Raw genomic sequence first — 16,096 nt, 5'->3', positions numbered from 1 at the left:
GTAGTTGACCAATGTGATTTTAATATTTCATCAAACAAGTCGGGAGAGTGCGGAGTGCATGCTTGTTTGAGTTTATTATGATTTTCGGTATTGGCGGGGGTTGGTGTTAATGTGAAAAGACATGTCTTTTAGACACAACCACATATCTCAAAGGATGTGTCTTAGGACATGTCGTTTGGACATGTATGGATGTGTCTTAGGACATGTCTTTTGGACATGTATGGACGTGTCTTAGGACATGTCTTTTGGACACCTATATAATACTTGCAACAGATTTGGTCATGGATATAGAAAAAATAAAAAGGTTGGTTGTTGAATTCACACAAAATACATCATTCTCTGTTCTTATATTCTGATTTTATCCGGTTGAAAAGTTTGGATAACCACCAAATTGTTTCAATCTGAAATTGTTTGTCAAGACTTCAGAATAATCCAAGTTATCCTCCATTTTTCTACAACAAGATGCCTGCGTACCAATTTATATCGGATCAAGCCTACGCAGTTCTGTGAAATTCGGGCCTATCCCTAAGAGACTTTAGGGATAAGTATCGTTAATGTGCTAATTACTGATTTTATTTTGTTTAATCCGAGTGTTGTGAAATCTTTCTTGATTTGAAAAATATCGTTTCGAGATATTTTCCGTAATTAATTGATTGTGATTGATTTTTCCTCGTTTCAGGGAGAGGATATTCTTGGGCAATAAGTAACTAATTATTAATCATAATTAATAATTAATAATATTAATAATATTAGAAAATTTGGAGATAATTAGGATATGCCAAATTGTGGCATAACAACTAGCCCCCAGTTCTTCAGTGTAGCTTGCTGCAGTGGAGAACTATAAATTCTTCGATCTTCCAGATTTCTTGAGTCGCTGGAAAAAACTAAAAATAATTGATCAGTAAACCATTTGGAGCACTAGAGTGCTCATAATCCGTATGTGAGTGAGAGTATGACATCATGCGAGAACCAATATAAAGGATATATTTTTGCCAAGGTTTCAAAAGTGCGAGTATAATAATATCTTTTTGAAATCCATTACGGTCTTTATTGTCAAGTTAGGACCTTGGCGTTTTTATATATCCCGAATTGGCATACACATTGTTCAAGTATCATTGACTCCTCATAAGGATGTATCTTCGTTCAATCCCCCAATTTGGTTAGTGGGGCCTTCAATTAAATGAAATATCCTAAACTCCCATTTCGAGAGTAGGACCTTTGAATAATGTAAATTTTACCCTTGTTCTCATGAGGGCGTAGGGCCTTGTATAATTGAGAGGGTCACTGACTTATTTACTTAAGTGTGTAGCATCGGAGGACTTACAGTTTGCCCAGACAACCTTACTTGACAATTTCAGTTCGCAAGTTTGAAATATTTTTGGACATATACGTATTATCGCGATATTATATGAAAAATATTTTGAACGCAATCCGAACGCAAGAACAAATATGTCATTTTATTAATGTCGCGATATTTATCTTTTCAAAAATAATGTTTTTCTGTAAAACACTTTTATTTAAAATTATGCATTTCGCATAATTTTTTTTTAGGAATATGCATCTCATACAATTTTCTAAATTATTCACAAATCTCTAAAATAAATATTTCGTACGATATTTTCAGAAATAAATGCGTCATCTAGTATTAGAATCACGCTATAATTTTATAAGGTCAATAATATATTTACTCGCATGATTTAAATATTTGTTTATAAAAAATATTGAAAAATATAAATGCATGCGTGCATAATAATTTATATATTTAATTACTGAAAGTTAAAATAAGATAGAAAACTTAGTTTCGGTTTTGCAATTCCGGCCCGTGTTTGACTGATGACTCGGGGGCTCCGTTGTTGTTCCTTTTTTTATATGCGTGCTTGTTTTGTCTGGGTTCCATCAAGAAGTCATCTCCATCCCTGTATATTTCTTTTCGATTTCTTTTTATGCCATGATGGTACAGTTTCATCCATCTGCCAGCCTTTGTACCAATTTTATTTTTTCTTTTACTGGAACATCACACAGGCGCCAGTTAAGCCCATCTTCACATATTTTGGTGCCTACGCCGCTTTTTCTGCTCCAGAATTACGATCATGTTGCTTTTTAAAAATATATGCATAATTTAGCACGGTTGGATATCTCAAGTGGTTAAGAGTTTATGCTCTGTCGTCCCAGATCCTGGGTTCGATCCTCGCTCTCCCCGAGAATTTCTGAAAACAGATACTTATTTGTAAGACTATAAGTCATATTTGTCAAAAAAAAAAAATATATGCGTGATTCATAAATAAGATTCCGCAATTATTTTATAAATATAATAATATACTACTCGCATGTATATATAATTAGTAAATTATTTTCAGCATAAAAATATTTAAAAAAATAGTAATAATAAATTTCATGCCTGCATCGCATATTACTTATGCAATTTGTATAAAATATTAAAAATGGCCAAAAACTTATCTTGGATTTTTGACTGGATTGCCTGCTAATTGTGATTGGTGTGCTCCTGCTCCGGCTTCTTTATCCGTACCTTTTCTTTTATTTTTATTATCATCCACCGTGATGCACATCAGTTTTTCTTTTTACCAAAGTTCATCCCCCGGCTTGCTTCGGTTTATTTGTCAAGTATTTTCTTTATTTAGGCCGCCGTGTGATATGTTGATCGTGTTGATTTGTCACGCGGCTTCCATTACTTTTTTTATTTGTCTCCTCCTGGTTCCGTTTTTTCTTATTTTCCTAACGTGTCTTCCTCCTTGCGTAGTTGTCTCGTTGCCGATGTTGCACTCCTGTTATTTTGTGATAAAAACCAAAATATTGTTGGAGGAATTTTGTAACAACACGAAATCGGAGGGTTGCTGAAATATTAGAGCGATTTATATGTAATTGTGAGATTAGGGTTTATGAAAAAGAGAGGCTGGATTTGAGAGGTGTCTCGATTTGTCTCGCTGTATCGGTTCCTTTTTCCAAGATACTGGCGTACCAATTTATATTGGATCAAGCCAGTTCTGTGAAATTCGGGCATACTACTAAGAGACTTTAGGGATAAGTATCGTTAATGTGCTAATTACCGATTTTATTTTGTTTAATCTGAGTGTTGTGATATCTTTCTTGATTTGAAAGATATCGTATCGAGATATTTTCCGTAATTAATTGATTGTGATTGATTTTTACTTATTTCACGGAGAGGATATACTTGGGCAATAAGTAACTAATACATTATTACTACTGTTAAGTCATGGCTTGTGCACAAGTACGGGACTCTCTTAAACTACTTTATAAATTCGATTGTATGAGTTGATGAAGTCTACCAGGCCTGTACCGCACATATCCTATGGAGCCAACATATATATATATATATATATGTTCAGGCAATTATATGAGATAGCAACATCGATTTGATTTCAGCTGGATTGCGGTTTCCGCAGTTGATAACTGCAACTGCAGTCTCTTCTCTTCTGCTTAATAATTAGTGACAATGCGTCTGTTTGTATACATAACACATTGTCTAAAGTTAACACAATTAAACACCTACATGCCTGTCCGTGTAGCACAACACAGACCGATAAATTTATACTTCTTTTGTAATAGGTAGATCATCGTTATTTATCTTGCATTACGAGAATTAAAGTACAGGTGAGGGGACGGGCAAATATCAGCAAAATTTATGTTCAATAAACCACACATGCATTTACAAACTGGTACTTATATACAAGTCTCTACAAAATCATATAATGGTTCATTCCAATAAACATAGGCAGAACCCCTAAAAAACTTAAAAGATACACTTATGACTTTAGAATCATGCACATATTATCTCAAGTTCATAAAAAGATGCATAGAACTTGCAATTTGATTCTTTCACCTGGTGAAGTATCGCTTTGGAGAGAAAAGCCGCTTCGGAGAAAACATACTCAAGTACCTTGGTGAAGCAATGGCTTGAATGTTGCTATAACCAGAGGTGTTATGATTTATAATAAATCCTTGTCTCTCCATTACTTGATCACCATGATTCACGCTTAAAAGTTGCGCTCTGCTTCTGCTAGGTGATCCACCGAAGGTTCCATATTTTTTTAATTTTCCAATCCACGTCTTCTTCCTAGAAGGCTTTTTATGTGCACCATTCATCTTATCACACAAATACTCCTTTACACTATACAGCCCTTGCTCAACTACATCCATTGGCGGAGATACCAACGGATTGCCCTCAACGCTGAGCTTTTGTAGCTTCTTTAGGCATCCCATCGAGTCTGGTAACGTAGAGATACTGTTGTAACTAATGTCAAGTTCAACAAGGGAAATGAGGAGACCTATGGAGTACGGTAGGGTTGTTAAGTACTGAAAGTTTTGGCTTACATTAAGAACTTGGAGATTGATCAGGTTTTCGAGGTCGTCAGGGAGGGAACGGAGGCAGTTGAGACGGGCATCTAGAATGCAGAGATTGGTTAAGTGAGAGGTTGAATATGGAAGGAAAGCTAGCTTGTTTGAGTTGAGAGAGAGTTTCTTTAAGTTGATGAGCTCAAACCCTATTGTGTCTACGACTTTTGTTAGCATGTTGAAGTTTGCATTTAGCTCCTCCAGTGATCTGTATAGACCATGTTGAGTTCAAGAATTAAATAAAGTTAAAAGTAGAAGTTGATATATAATGCACAAGTAGAAAATACCTAAATGTTACATGTTATAGTTTTCAGACCGGTCCCAAATGTCACGTATTAGCTCACGAGCCTTAAACTGGCTAATTTGAATATCAATTACAAAGTATATTAAAAATGTTATTGCGTTGTAAAATTTATATGATCAATTCACTAGTATCGCGATCAACTTTAATATGCTCGAATGAAAACACCAATATTTTGTGATCATTCTGCTTTAATATAAGCTTGAATGAAACCATCTATATTGTCAAACTTAAAACTTTAAACATAGTTTTATTAGTGGGGTGCACAACTATGAACTACCCACTGATATGAACTGTTCCACCACTGAAAGGTTATTAAAAATTGTCTATAAATTATTTAGTGTTATCAAACCAAGCTGTTCTATTAGTCAACTTATATCATCACTGCATAATATAATACCAGTACTCTTTCCCAGTTGCCATATACTAGTAAGAAGTACAGGACATGCCTCTATACATTACTCCCTCCGTCCCAAAATGTTTTGTCTCTTTTTATTTTTTTACTGTTCATGATAAGCGATTGACTACTAATTTACGTCTAATCTATAAGATCAAACATGAGTGATTTTGTTGGATTCGTATTTATGAGTATTTTAATATAATCAAATTTTTATATTTAATATTAATACGAAATTAAAGATATTAACAATCAAAAGTGTGTATTGGCAAACGTGTACAACACAAACATTAAACATTTTTAGGGACGGAGGGAGTACATATATATAATGACTAATAATTTAAGAATCGTGCTCCAAGACAAGCGAGTATTAATATAATCATTTGTCCGTTATAATTTTTTACGACTAGTTTTAACACCGAAATTTTGTGTGAATCATCTATCATCTATATGCGCTTAATTGACCCCTCCTTTATTACATGGATAGTTATCAACAATCGCTTGACATGGACTTTTGGTTGGGTTGATGAGACGGATTGAATATACACATCAAGTTAAAAGTATTACACACACAGAAAATGAAATTGGACAGAATTGAAAGAAAAATAATATATAAAAGAAAACGAAATACCTGCAATTCTCAATGGTAGCAGGGAGGGACTGAAGAAGGTTGCCGGAGACATTTAAAATCTTGAGTTTTGACAAACATCCAATTGAGTTTGGAAGTGTTGTAAGCTGATTGGAGTGCACATCCAGTACCAATACATTTAGGAGCCTTGCTGTTAATGACTCTGGTATACTCTGTCAGTTTAGCAATAATCAAATAAAAAATCAATTAATTTTAAACTATACATGGAGTAAACAGGATATAATTTGTAGATGAAGGTGTACCTGAAGGTTGTTATTGGAGAGGTTTAAGTTGGAGATGAGTGCTAAGTTAATAGAAGGAGTTGGAAGTGATTCCAAAGACATTCCACTCAAATCTAACACACCATCAAGTTGCTGTGACTTGTCTTCCCTTGTGCCCATCGACCTTGTCCTCCTCATCCCGCGATCCTTACTATTTGCTATTACCTGCGTTCGCTGCTCGTACATCATCTCTCTCTCTCTCTCTCTCTCTCTCTCTCTCTCTCTCTCTCTCTCTTCCCCTCCTCTTCTCTCTCTCTCCCGCTCTCTCTCTCCCGCTCTCTCTCTCTCTCTCTCTCGCTTGCTTGAAGTGCAGGAGAGACTTTACAAATATATTGGTTGTGTTAAAAATAGGGGAAGTGATGAGTGTGAGTGTCTGCGTGTTAGATAGGGGGCATAAAACAAGAGAACGAAGATGTACTAGTATCTATCTATGTAGTTATGAAGTCATGGATATATATATTGGAGGAGGATACGTACGGAGAAGCACAAATGAGGTACAACACACGTGGGCATGACGAACTAAAATACAAGCCCTTGTACTAACTGTACTTGTTCATTTTGTCAACCCTGCCCTGCCCGTGAATTCTGGTAACTTGCATAATCAAAACTGATCAATTAAGGAGTTTACAAATTCACTCTTCTAAAAATGGGGAAATAAATACACGTAATAAATTTTGTTTGAATTCTCATGTGTTAAATGTACCAAATTTTGACTAAATATTAAAATTTAATCCTTTATTATTTTAAAAAATTAAAAATGACTCCCTCCGTCACTAAAAACGTTTTTATTTGTGTGTGACATGTTTGTCAATGCACACTTTTAATTGTTAATATCTTTAATTTCATATTAGTATTAAATATAAAAATTTTATTGTATTAAAGTACTCATAAATACGAATCAAACAAAATCACTCATTACTATGTTTGATATTATAGATTAAACGCAAATTAGTAGTCGATCGCTTATCCTGAACAGTACCAAAAGTCAAAAGGGAAAACGTTTAACGGGACGGAGGGAGTACATGATAAAATAAATTAGGTGTACTTTTTAATGATATAATTTTTAAAATTATTTTCATTAAATAAAATACATAAATTTCAGTTAAAATTCGGTCAATTTAACGGTCACAAATCAAATCAGGACAACTGAAAATGAATCGCGTGAGTATTCATGAATGGAGAGAATATAAATATCGAAATATGATTAAAGCGAATATGTTTTATGTGAAATTGAAATTATTATAATATCAACCAGCATGTTCAGGGGTGTATTAGTCTATCATTGCATTTTTGTTGGGTAGGTCAATTTTCATAATTAATCAGAAGAATATATAAACAGGACCCAAATACCCCGAGCCGATATTTTAGAAACTGCATGCTTTTCAATTATTTTTTTGGAGAGGTATTTCAACGGCACATAGATTCGTAAATCCTCCATTGTCTTACTTAATGTTTGGCATTATGCTATGTGTAATATAAATTTGTAATTATACTGGCAATATGCATACACTCTGGATGTTTGTAAGAAAGTGAATCACTATGAAAGGCACAGTGTTGAAAACTGCAAAAATGAGATGATAAGGTTGGAAGAGTGTGTATGTGAAAGTGGTCCCAGTTGAAACGTACGGTTTGAATTTATAATTTAGCAAAACGAGGATATTTATGACTAGGAGGAGAACTCCTCTGTATTGGCAGTACAACAAAGTCACAACCCCCTTTCTAAGTGTGTTTTTAAAGGTAATTACTAATTTTTATGAATTTAGTGTATTTTTAATAAAATGGAGGCAGGGGTTCATCACTATTTATAATTAAAAAATTAATTCAAATTTAATATGGAACTTCTTATTATTTGTCATTAACACCCCAACATATCAGGCGTGCCCCAACCTATATGGATATTATGGCGCGTCCCGTTGTTTGGCCGACAACATATGAATTTTTAGGCTGATTTTTTTGATGCTTCGCGAGGATAGGAAGACGATAGATCATTATCACTAACATATTTTCCGCATGTACTCTATTGAAGAATTACTTCTTGTAATGCAATCACAGGAAGGCGGTATCCGTGGTTAGAGACCTCCAGGAGTATACCTGGATGGAAGACTTCCTCCTGGGTGTCCTAATTGGGGATGTGGGGTAAATTCTGATGTATGCTTTGGTAGCTCTATCTCTGTAGTCAACGGGTGTCCTCGTTGGAAGATTTCGGAGTATCATGCACTTTATACCTAAAAACTTGGGATCACTTGTACTGTAATCTAGTGAGAGACTCCTCATTCAGGGACAAGAATACGTCCAACATTTGGGGTAAACCATAGTTATACCTGCGTCCACGAACTAGAGAAACAACTGGTAGTGCGGGGTTATCCTCGGTCGGGGAGTTGCATTATTTGCGAAGTCTCGAAGCCGGCGGACATTCCTAAAGTTAGTAGAAGACGGTTTTCAGTAAGTATCCTACTGGGCCTCGTGATATAAAATCTAAACCCATTAGATTTTTTGTTCTCCAAGAACTATGTTGATGTAGGCAAATTGTAAGGTGTCGGAAGCGAGAGCCTTAAGAGCCACCCCTAACTCTAAACAATCTCAACCCCCAATTCATCACAATCATCACACTCCGCTCACATTTCAGGCGAAAAACCATAATCGTAGATTTTGATTCCGACAAAAAATTTCAAATTTCGTTGTTATCAAATTCCTCAGTCTACACACCCGGTCAACGCACCACGACAATTCGGTTCATTTATAAACTCTTAGAGTAATTTAGGTACTGTTACCTGCTACCACCGGAGATACTGGAGTTTTGCAAAACGCCAAAACTATTCAGCTTCTTTTTTACCTAAAAAAAGAACAAGTGACAGGTTACTTGAATACAATTACGAAGTTTATTAATTTTAATGGGACATCTCAATTCACCGTTAAAACGAACTTCCTTCGTGCCCAAAGGATAAATAATATTTTAAAAAATATTATTTTTGGTAAGTTCATAGAACGAGAGAGAAGGAAAAGAGTAATTTAGTAAAAAAAAATATAAACATTGAGAAAAGTCGCGGGATCGATTAATATTTAATGTATAAAGTAAATTTAGTGGAAAAAATAGTTAATATAGTTAATTTTTATATTATTAAATTTTTCACTATTTTTGATAACTTTTAAAATATATTAAATTAAATAAGACGTAAAAAAAGAAAAATATATAGAAATCAACAGGACGGAATTAGTCCTCCTCTAACTCTAAATATTTTCCACATGAGAATTTCTACAACAAAAGACCGAAGATTGATCTCTGTTTCGCATACTGAGCACATTAACTACTCGTAGCTTTCATGTTTTAAAATCTGTTAATACACACTATTAACACTTCTTATGAAGGTGGGATTGTAAATAACACACTTCGACCCTCTATTCCAGCTGCACGTTGGGATACTGAGTAGAGAAATTTGATGGAGGAGTGCTGATCATCTGATCTAGACCATCATTCACAGAATTAGCAATCAGGTTACGACTAATGTCAATGGTTTGTCCAACCAAAACGACTAATACTGGTTATAAAGAGATAATGTTATACTAGTACTGAAGGAATAGAGAAAACAAACAAGGGTAAATATAGTGCAGAAATCATTTAGCATGTGTACATTTTTTGAAGTAGCTTTTGTGCAGAAGTTGTAGAATTATTATTAGCCTTCCATTTTCTGTCCATTGCTGGTTTTTTACATTTCTGTTTTTACATGGTGTACTGTACCCGCGGAAATATAATAAGAACAAACTTTTATAAGTATGGCTCATTTTTATTAATGGAATTGGTTTTTAATATCACCAATAAAAATAATCAAACTCTTTCAGTAAATTTTGTGTATAGTTAGATCTATCACTAGCTATCAAAAAGTTTTCAAACACATGATTCCGGAGCTGGTATGCAAATGACATCTATATATAAGAAGTAGTTATAAATATCACAGCAAACATACCCAGTATATCTCGCATTCGCAGAAGGTAACATATACGCAGTCTTCCCCTCATTCATAAGAAAGAACATGTTGTTTTTCGAAACACCCTCGGCTTGTGTGTGTATGTGCACAATATATAAATAGTGTAAAATTTTTAACTAAAGGAATAAAATTTAATGACGCAATTTAAAAAATTAGGACGAGACAAACCCGTGCTTATGACATTATTCACATAGGACTTATCTAATTCCAAATCCAAATGCATTTAACATTCCTCAAATACCCGGACATAACTAATATGGAGAAAAAAATAACTGTTTTGAAGATTGAAATATGAACTTGGACATCCACCAAAACGATCACTTTTCCCAACAAGCAGATTAACATCTCTCCTTTTAATCCGCTTCAAAGTCCCTGGACTGAAGTAGTTCTAAATCTGAATTATAAACACCTTAATCAGATCATACACATTCATTGTTCTTAAAAAAAGTGACTCATGTATTTCATATACAACTTTCTTGATGCATATCTTCTTTAAGCTTGTAGACATTGTGATAGATATTTATCAATAACTTTCTTAATGCATGGAGCATCTTCTTTAAGCTTGTACAAATATTTCATGCAATTTTCTAAAACTACCTCTAAATTATTTTTTCTTTGTTCGTCCTGTTGAATATTGTATGACTTTGTCATCTTCCCTTTTACGCGACCAATGTGCTTCAGATTTTTAATTGAAATCCAGAAAAAAAAAAGTTGAGAGGAAAAAAAACAAGAACAGGTAAAAAGTTGGGAGCACAGTTTTAAATTCACTTCTTGTATCTCCTTTCTTTAACTAGAAAGGGTGTGCGTAAATTTTAATCCCCAAATAATCTTAATAGTTAATAAATTTCTTTGTGAAATATCTCGGTTGCAAGTATTTTAGTTATTTATACAATATGATTGAGCAGTATTAGAATTTTTGAAATAAATTCCAAGAAAAACTGCGCATATGGCCACAAGTCCACAATATACAAACTTAACAAACCAGCACTTCGCTGTTCTAGATGACTAGCCGTTTAAAGCAAGGAAGTGTTTTGTTTGATAACCAAGTGTTTGGTCAGCTTACGCGCACCTCGACTAATTCTGAAGAGGGCTTCCACCGTCATGACCCCTACTTAAATTCGTGCATCCACCTGGAATGAAAGTAGGACTTTGGGGTGGTAAAACCCTAAAGTCTCGGTGTCAATCGAATGAGTTACATGTGGTAGGTTAAAATTTAAAGGAAGGAAATGTTGCTGGTCAAAAAATGAAAGAGATCAAGGGGCCACTGTTGTCTGCATGAGGTATCATCGGCTCTCTGTCTACAAAATGTACACGTGATTTTGTGTATTGAGTGCATTGTGTTGTTGTTCACAACTTAACCACACACACACTAGGAAATGATGATTGTGAAAACTCTCCACTTCTCTTACACTTTCCAGAAAAATGTCTGTACTAGTCGAAATAAAGCTAACTTATTCCTAAACATACGACCTCGATCGGTTCTCAGAATCTGTAATTCTAGTTTGATATCAGAGGGTCGATTATTGGTTGATGAATTTGATCCTAAAATCCCGATTGAAAAAGCTTCAACTCCACCGAGCTCTTGGTATACAAATCCTTCGTTTCTCTCTCTCGAGTTTGATCGTATCTTTCACAGGGGCTGGCTGGTTGCTGGTATGACTCTTGTAGACCATTTAAATTATGGAATTCTAACATATATAGTAAGATTGAAAAATATAAGATTTTTATTATATTTTTGTACTGAAAACTCATTAATATAACTGGGTTAAAATCACTCTCCTAACGCTACGTTTCGTGCATCCAAATGTTATATGTGAATGTTTTGAATTTGATCTACACTTCTAGGGTATACAGAGCAGATCAAAGAAGAAGGTGATTTCTTCACTGGCAGGTATTCTTAACATTCTGTAGCTTATGTACTGATGGTTCTCTTTTAGGGGATAATTTGGTTCATATTTTTAAATACTGAACGATGATACTAAATACGAATAAATTATTTTTATGGGGACTATGATTTGTAACTACAAAGTTGGCGAAACAAATGAGGCCCATATTGGATGTATTTGTGCAGTGAGTCTTTTATTCTTGTTCTGATTTTGCTTTTATATAATTGTTTGAGCTGGCTGATTACTGAACTGTTGCAGGTTAGGAAATATAGAGTATGTGGTGTGTAGAGATGATAATGGTGAATTACAAGCATTTCACAATGTATGTCGCCATCATGCCTCTCTCCTGTCATTTGGAAGTGGCAAGAAGACTTGCTTTACTTGCCCCTATCATGTAAGTCCTTTAAAGCTCTAACGAACATGATCTACACCAGCTGATTGCTGCATTTCCTACCTTTTAGATCTCTTGTTAGCCAGGCTCTCCGATTCTTTTCTCATTTCCGTGTCACATAACATGACATGGGTGTACGTGTGGTTCTAGGCCAGAACCTTTTAATGTAAGGCCATAAAAGTATGGCTCATCACATGAAGTCGTGCTTCTCTGTTATCCTTTTGATATTATGCTATGAATTTGAAATATAAGTATAAGTGTATACGTTTTATCAGTAGTCGACGCTATCTGTCAACTGTCATGTTTACAAGTCTGTTCTCGCGCCTGTGATGTACTTCAGATCAACATTTAAAAATCCTAATTTTTGAAAAATAAGAGTCCGAACTTGATTAGGCACCCATGTCTACACTCATACCTGAGTCTTAGTAAGTAATAGTGACATCAGTGGATATATCTAGAGTTGTGCTCTTAATTTGAAATTACTTTACTAAAATGCACATATTTTTACAGTATATTGTTTTGGAGATAAGAATGTGATCTGCCTTCAGTCACAGTTTTATCAATTAAGTTGGAAATATTATCTCTGTCTGCAGGTATTTAGATTTTAAAACTATTCTAGTAGAAAATGTAATTATTGATCTATCAAGTTCACTTCTGTGATTTTAGAAAATAATTATAACCCAATTTTAGCCATGATGATGAGCCAGTGAGGTTATTACTTGGATGTTGTAGCCGTTTCTCAAGCCAAGTGATCGAGTTTAGTCTGAATTTGCTGTAGAAGTTGCTCCAACTTTAAAAAAGTTCTTAACCAATAACTAGGTTAGCATGGTATCCATTATTTAGATCAGTGTAACCCAACCGCTTTCATGTTTTCTGAAAGTAAACAGGAGAGATATATGTTTTTCTGATGAAAGTGGAAGAATTAGCTAATGTGTTATCTTCTGTAGGGATGGACTTATGGATTAGATGGAAAACTCCTCAAGGCAACTAGAATCACGGGAATTAAGGACTTCAATGTTAACGTATGCAGTAACTGTTAGTGGTGTAGCACTCTAATCCCATGCTTAAGCCACATCTTCTAATTGCTGACATCTGAATGTAGGACTTTGGATTGGTTCCGATCAGAGTAGCTAGCTGGGGACCATTTATTCTTCTGAATTTGGAATCTCAAAATTTTTCTCATCAAGATTTAGATGGCAATATAGGTACTGAATGGCTTGGTAGCGCAGCAGAGATTCTGAGTGCCAATGGAGTGAATTCATCTATGAGTTATCTGCGCAGACGTGAAACCACCGTTGAATGTAACTGGAAGGTTAATTCTCTTTTTATAACTATCTCTTAATGACATCCATTTAAGGTTGACAAGGCCATAGTGTTTAGTCTCACAAGTTCTTTTTTAAGGATATGCTTTTCATAAGGACATATTATGTGTGGACGACTCAGAATTCCATTATTGTCTAGCAGGTATTCTGTGACAACTTCTTAGATGGCGGATATCATGTACCATTTGTACATAAATCTCTAGCAGGCCTCAATGTTGACTCCTATTCCCACTCAGTATGCATCCTTCTTGGACTCTCAGTTCACCTTTGATATCATTGGTATTTTGGTACCAAGCTTGTACCTTTAGTTAAGGCGTAACAAGTGAACATTTCAGAAGACCTGTGCTTATGCTATAGTTGTAGTTCATTCTCCTGTGGTTTTGTAAATCTGATGATTTTAATCTTTATGATTCTCTGCATTTTGCAAATATAGATATTTGAGAAGGGTAGCATTATAATGAGGGATAGTGATCAAGCGGAAAGGCCAGGAGATACTGATCAGCTTGGATCAAAACCTGTATTTGCTTTCATATATCCCAATTTTATTATTAATTGGTCAGTATACTTGGTGCAGCCCACTATTATACCTGCTTGTGTCAATTTGCTTATATTTCACCTGTTTCTAGTTTCATTGTTTTAATACTTCTTCTGTTTGGATCCAAAAATCTCAGGTATGGGTCCTGGATGAAAACGGATCTAGTACTACCCCTAGGACCGCAGAAGTGCCAGGTGATATCTGACTACTCTTTCAATCCATTGATTAAGGTAATCTCCGGCTTTACCTTTCTTCCCAGAGACAAATTGGAGAAAATAATCATTACACTGCTAAGAATGCAAATGACTCGGATTAAAAGTTAAAGGTTGATTACTTTCATGATAACTTCCCAAAAATATTTTCTATAGCTCCCATTGCCTTGTATGTCACAACATCTGCAATTGCTTAACTAACCAGATCCTTGCCTCAATCCCTCTAGATGCTAGAAAATGTTGTTCCTTGTGCTGCTTACTTCCCTAAAAGCTCAAAAGAAGCATTCGACAAATGAAGCTAAAATAGTACTAGCTTTTAAGTGTAACAACTACAGATAACTGGTTGCATATAACAATTAGCCTGTCTTGTTGCAGGGTGACACAGAATTTATCGAGAATAGTTTCAAAGGCGATGGAGACCTACAGGTAACACCAAGTCTAATTCCTCATCATATAAATATCGGAAAATATATTAGTTCAAAGAGGTGAGATTTATTTCCAGGATGAGGATTTCATTGTATGTGAAGGCGTTCAAAAAGGTCTTAAATCACCAGCATATTCCACTGGCCGCTATGCACCAGCAATTGAGAAGGGCATGCACCACTTCCATAGCCTAGTGCACGAGAATCTGGCATTTGAAAAATAAATATTGTTCATAGAAATGTTCTATTAATATAAAGCCTGTGAGCTATTAGTACAGGGTATAACTATAAACTGATTAAAACTTCAAATAATCTTGGCTCATGTTCTACTTATATTTTAGTTAGCTGCTTGATGGTGAGTTGCAGCAGTATCTATAATTTTTTTTTGCGATTGTTGATATCAGATAATTTACATTGTTACCCCGTGCATTATAAGCACGGTTAAGTCCAAATAAATTATTTCCATTGTTACCCCGTGCATAATAGAGTACAAATGTGATTCCTCTTTCCACGCTTGGAGTTTTATAAAAATTCTGCTTCAACAAGCCGGAAAGTACAAAATTTTCACCGGTAAACTCGCTTAAAAGATACATGCTTGACATTCTTCAGAAGGTACATTTGTAATGCTAAGTTAGACCTACTGATTCGGACACAGCTATGACTTGCGAGTCAGCCAACAAATTCCGGTTTCGTCAGAGAAAATAAGACACCAAATACTAGCATAAATAGTTGGCATTATTGTTTCAATGGTGGTCGGTACAGATAAATTTATTACTTGTATTTGAGAATGAAAGCCTGTCATGCCCGGTGTTGACTTTAGGAAGGATGCTCATGCAGGGCGGACAGCAACAGAGGAAGCTCCTTTATCTATCTGGCTGTGATATCTCTCTCGCTCCCTTTACGGAATGTGGAGAGTTTGAACCTTTACCTTTAATAATTTTAATACTGAGTCACATATAATTTGATATATTTGATGCACTGATGTTTACAGGAAAATTGTCCAGTTATTAAAAATCTTCTCCTTCTTGACTCTGAAGGAAAGCGAACAGCAGTTAAGTACTACTGTAATGATTGGCCAACAAACCAGACAAGGTTAACTTTGAAAAATCTTTATTTGCTAAAACGCACAAGACAAATGCTTCGGTGTTCTCCATAATCAAACTTATTTGAATGGATCTAATCGCTCAGTTATATTATATCAGATCACTTCTTGGATGATACTATTATATCAGTTGTTCACGCTAATCTCAGTTTTTTATAATTACTTATGTTGTGTTTGGTTGGGGTGAATGGAATGGAATGGATGTAATCAAAGAAATTATATGGAAGTTGGAGAGAATATTTGAAAAAAATAATTAGATGGATAA

At 34.9% G+C, this 16,096-nt stretch overlaps 2 protein-coding genes across 3 annotated transcripts; one reads left to right on the top strand and one right to left on the bottom strand.

The window, feature by feature from the left end:
• Positions 1 to 3,658: 3,658 nt before the first annotated feature.
• On the bottom strand, positions 3,659 to 6,375 carry LOC141692993 (plant intracellular Ras-group-related LRR protein 6-like). Its single transcript, XM_074497971.1, has 3 exons — positions 5,961 to 6,375; positions 5,701 to 5,870; positions 3,659 to 4,579 (listed from the first exon to the last, which is right to left on the bottom strand). Exons 1-3 carry the CDS (start codon positions 6,165 to 6,167, stop codon positions 3,856 to 3,858), a joined length of 1,101 nt encoding a protein of 366 aa, XP_074354072.1. The 5' UTR covers positions 6,168 to 6,375; the 3' UTR covers positions 3,659 to 3,855.
• Positions 6,376 to 11,217: 4,842 nt separating this feature from the next.
• Positions 11,218 to 15,117, top strand: LOC141693685 (choline monooxygenase, chloroplastic-like). 2 transcript variants are annotated; one of them, XM_074498839.1, is made up of 10 exons: positions 11,218 to 11,614; positions 11,807 to 11,852; positions 12,106 to 12,241; positions 13,186 to 13,260; positions 13,341 to 13,550; positions 13,703 to 13,795; positions 13,994 to 14,115; positions 14,232 to 14,325; positions 14,683 to 14,733; positions 14,791 to 14,929. In XM_074498839.1, the coding sequence occupies exons 1-10, from the start codon at positions 11,338 to 11,340 to the stop codon at positions 14,794 to 14,796; spliced, it is 1,110 nt and encodes a 369-aa protein (XP_074354940.1). In that variant the 5' UTR covers positions 11,218 to 11,337; the 3' UTR covers positions 14,797 to 14,929. The 2 variants fall into 2 exon arrangements, with proteins under 2 accessions (XP_074354940.1, XP_074354939.1); XM_074498838.1 differs by having other exon boundaries at positions 11,221 to 11,614; positions 14,810 to 15,117.
• The last annotated feature ends 979 nt before the right edge of the window (positions 15,118 to 16,096 follow it).

This window comes from Apium graveolens, chromosome 10 (assembly GCF_009905375.1).
Source record: "Apium graveolens cultivar Ventura chromosome 10, ASM990537v1, whole genome shotgun sequence".
NCBI classification, from domain to species: Eukaryota; Viridiplantae; Streptophyta; class Magnoliopsida; order Apiales; family Apiaceae; genus Apium; species Apium graveolens.
This window is presented reverse-complemented; position numbering and strand designations above follow the sequence as displayed.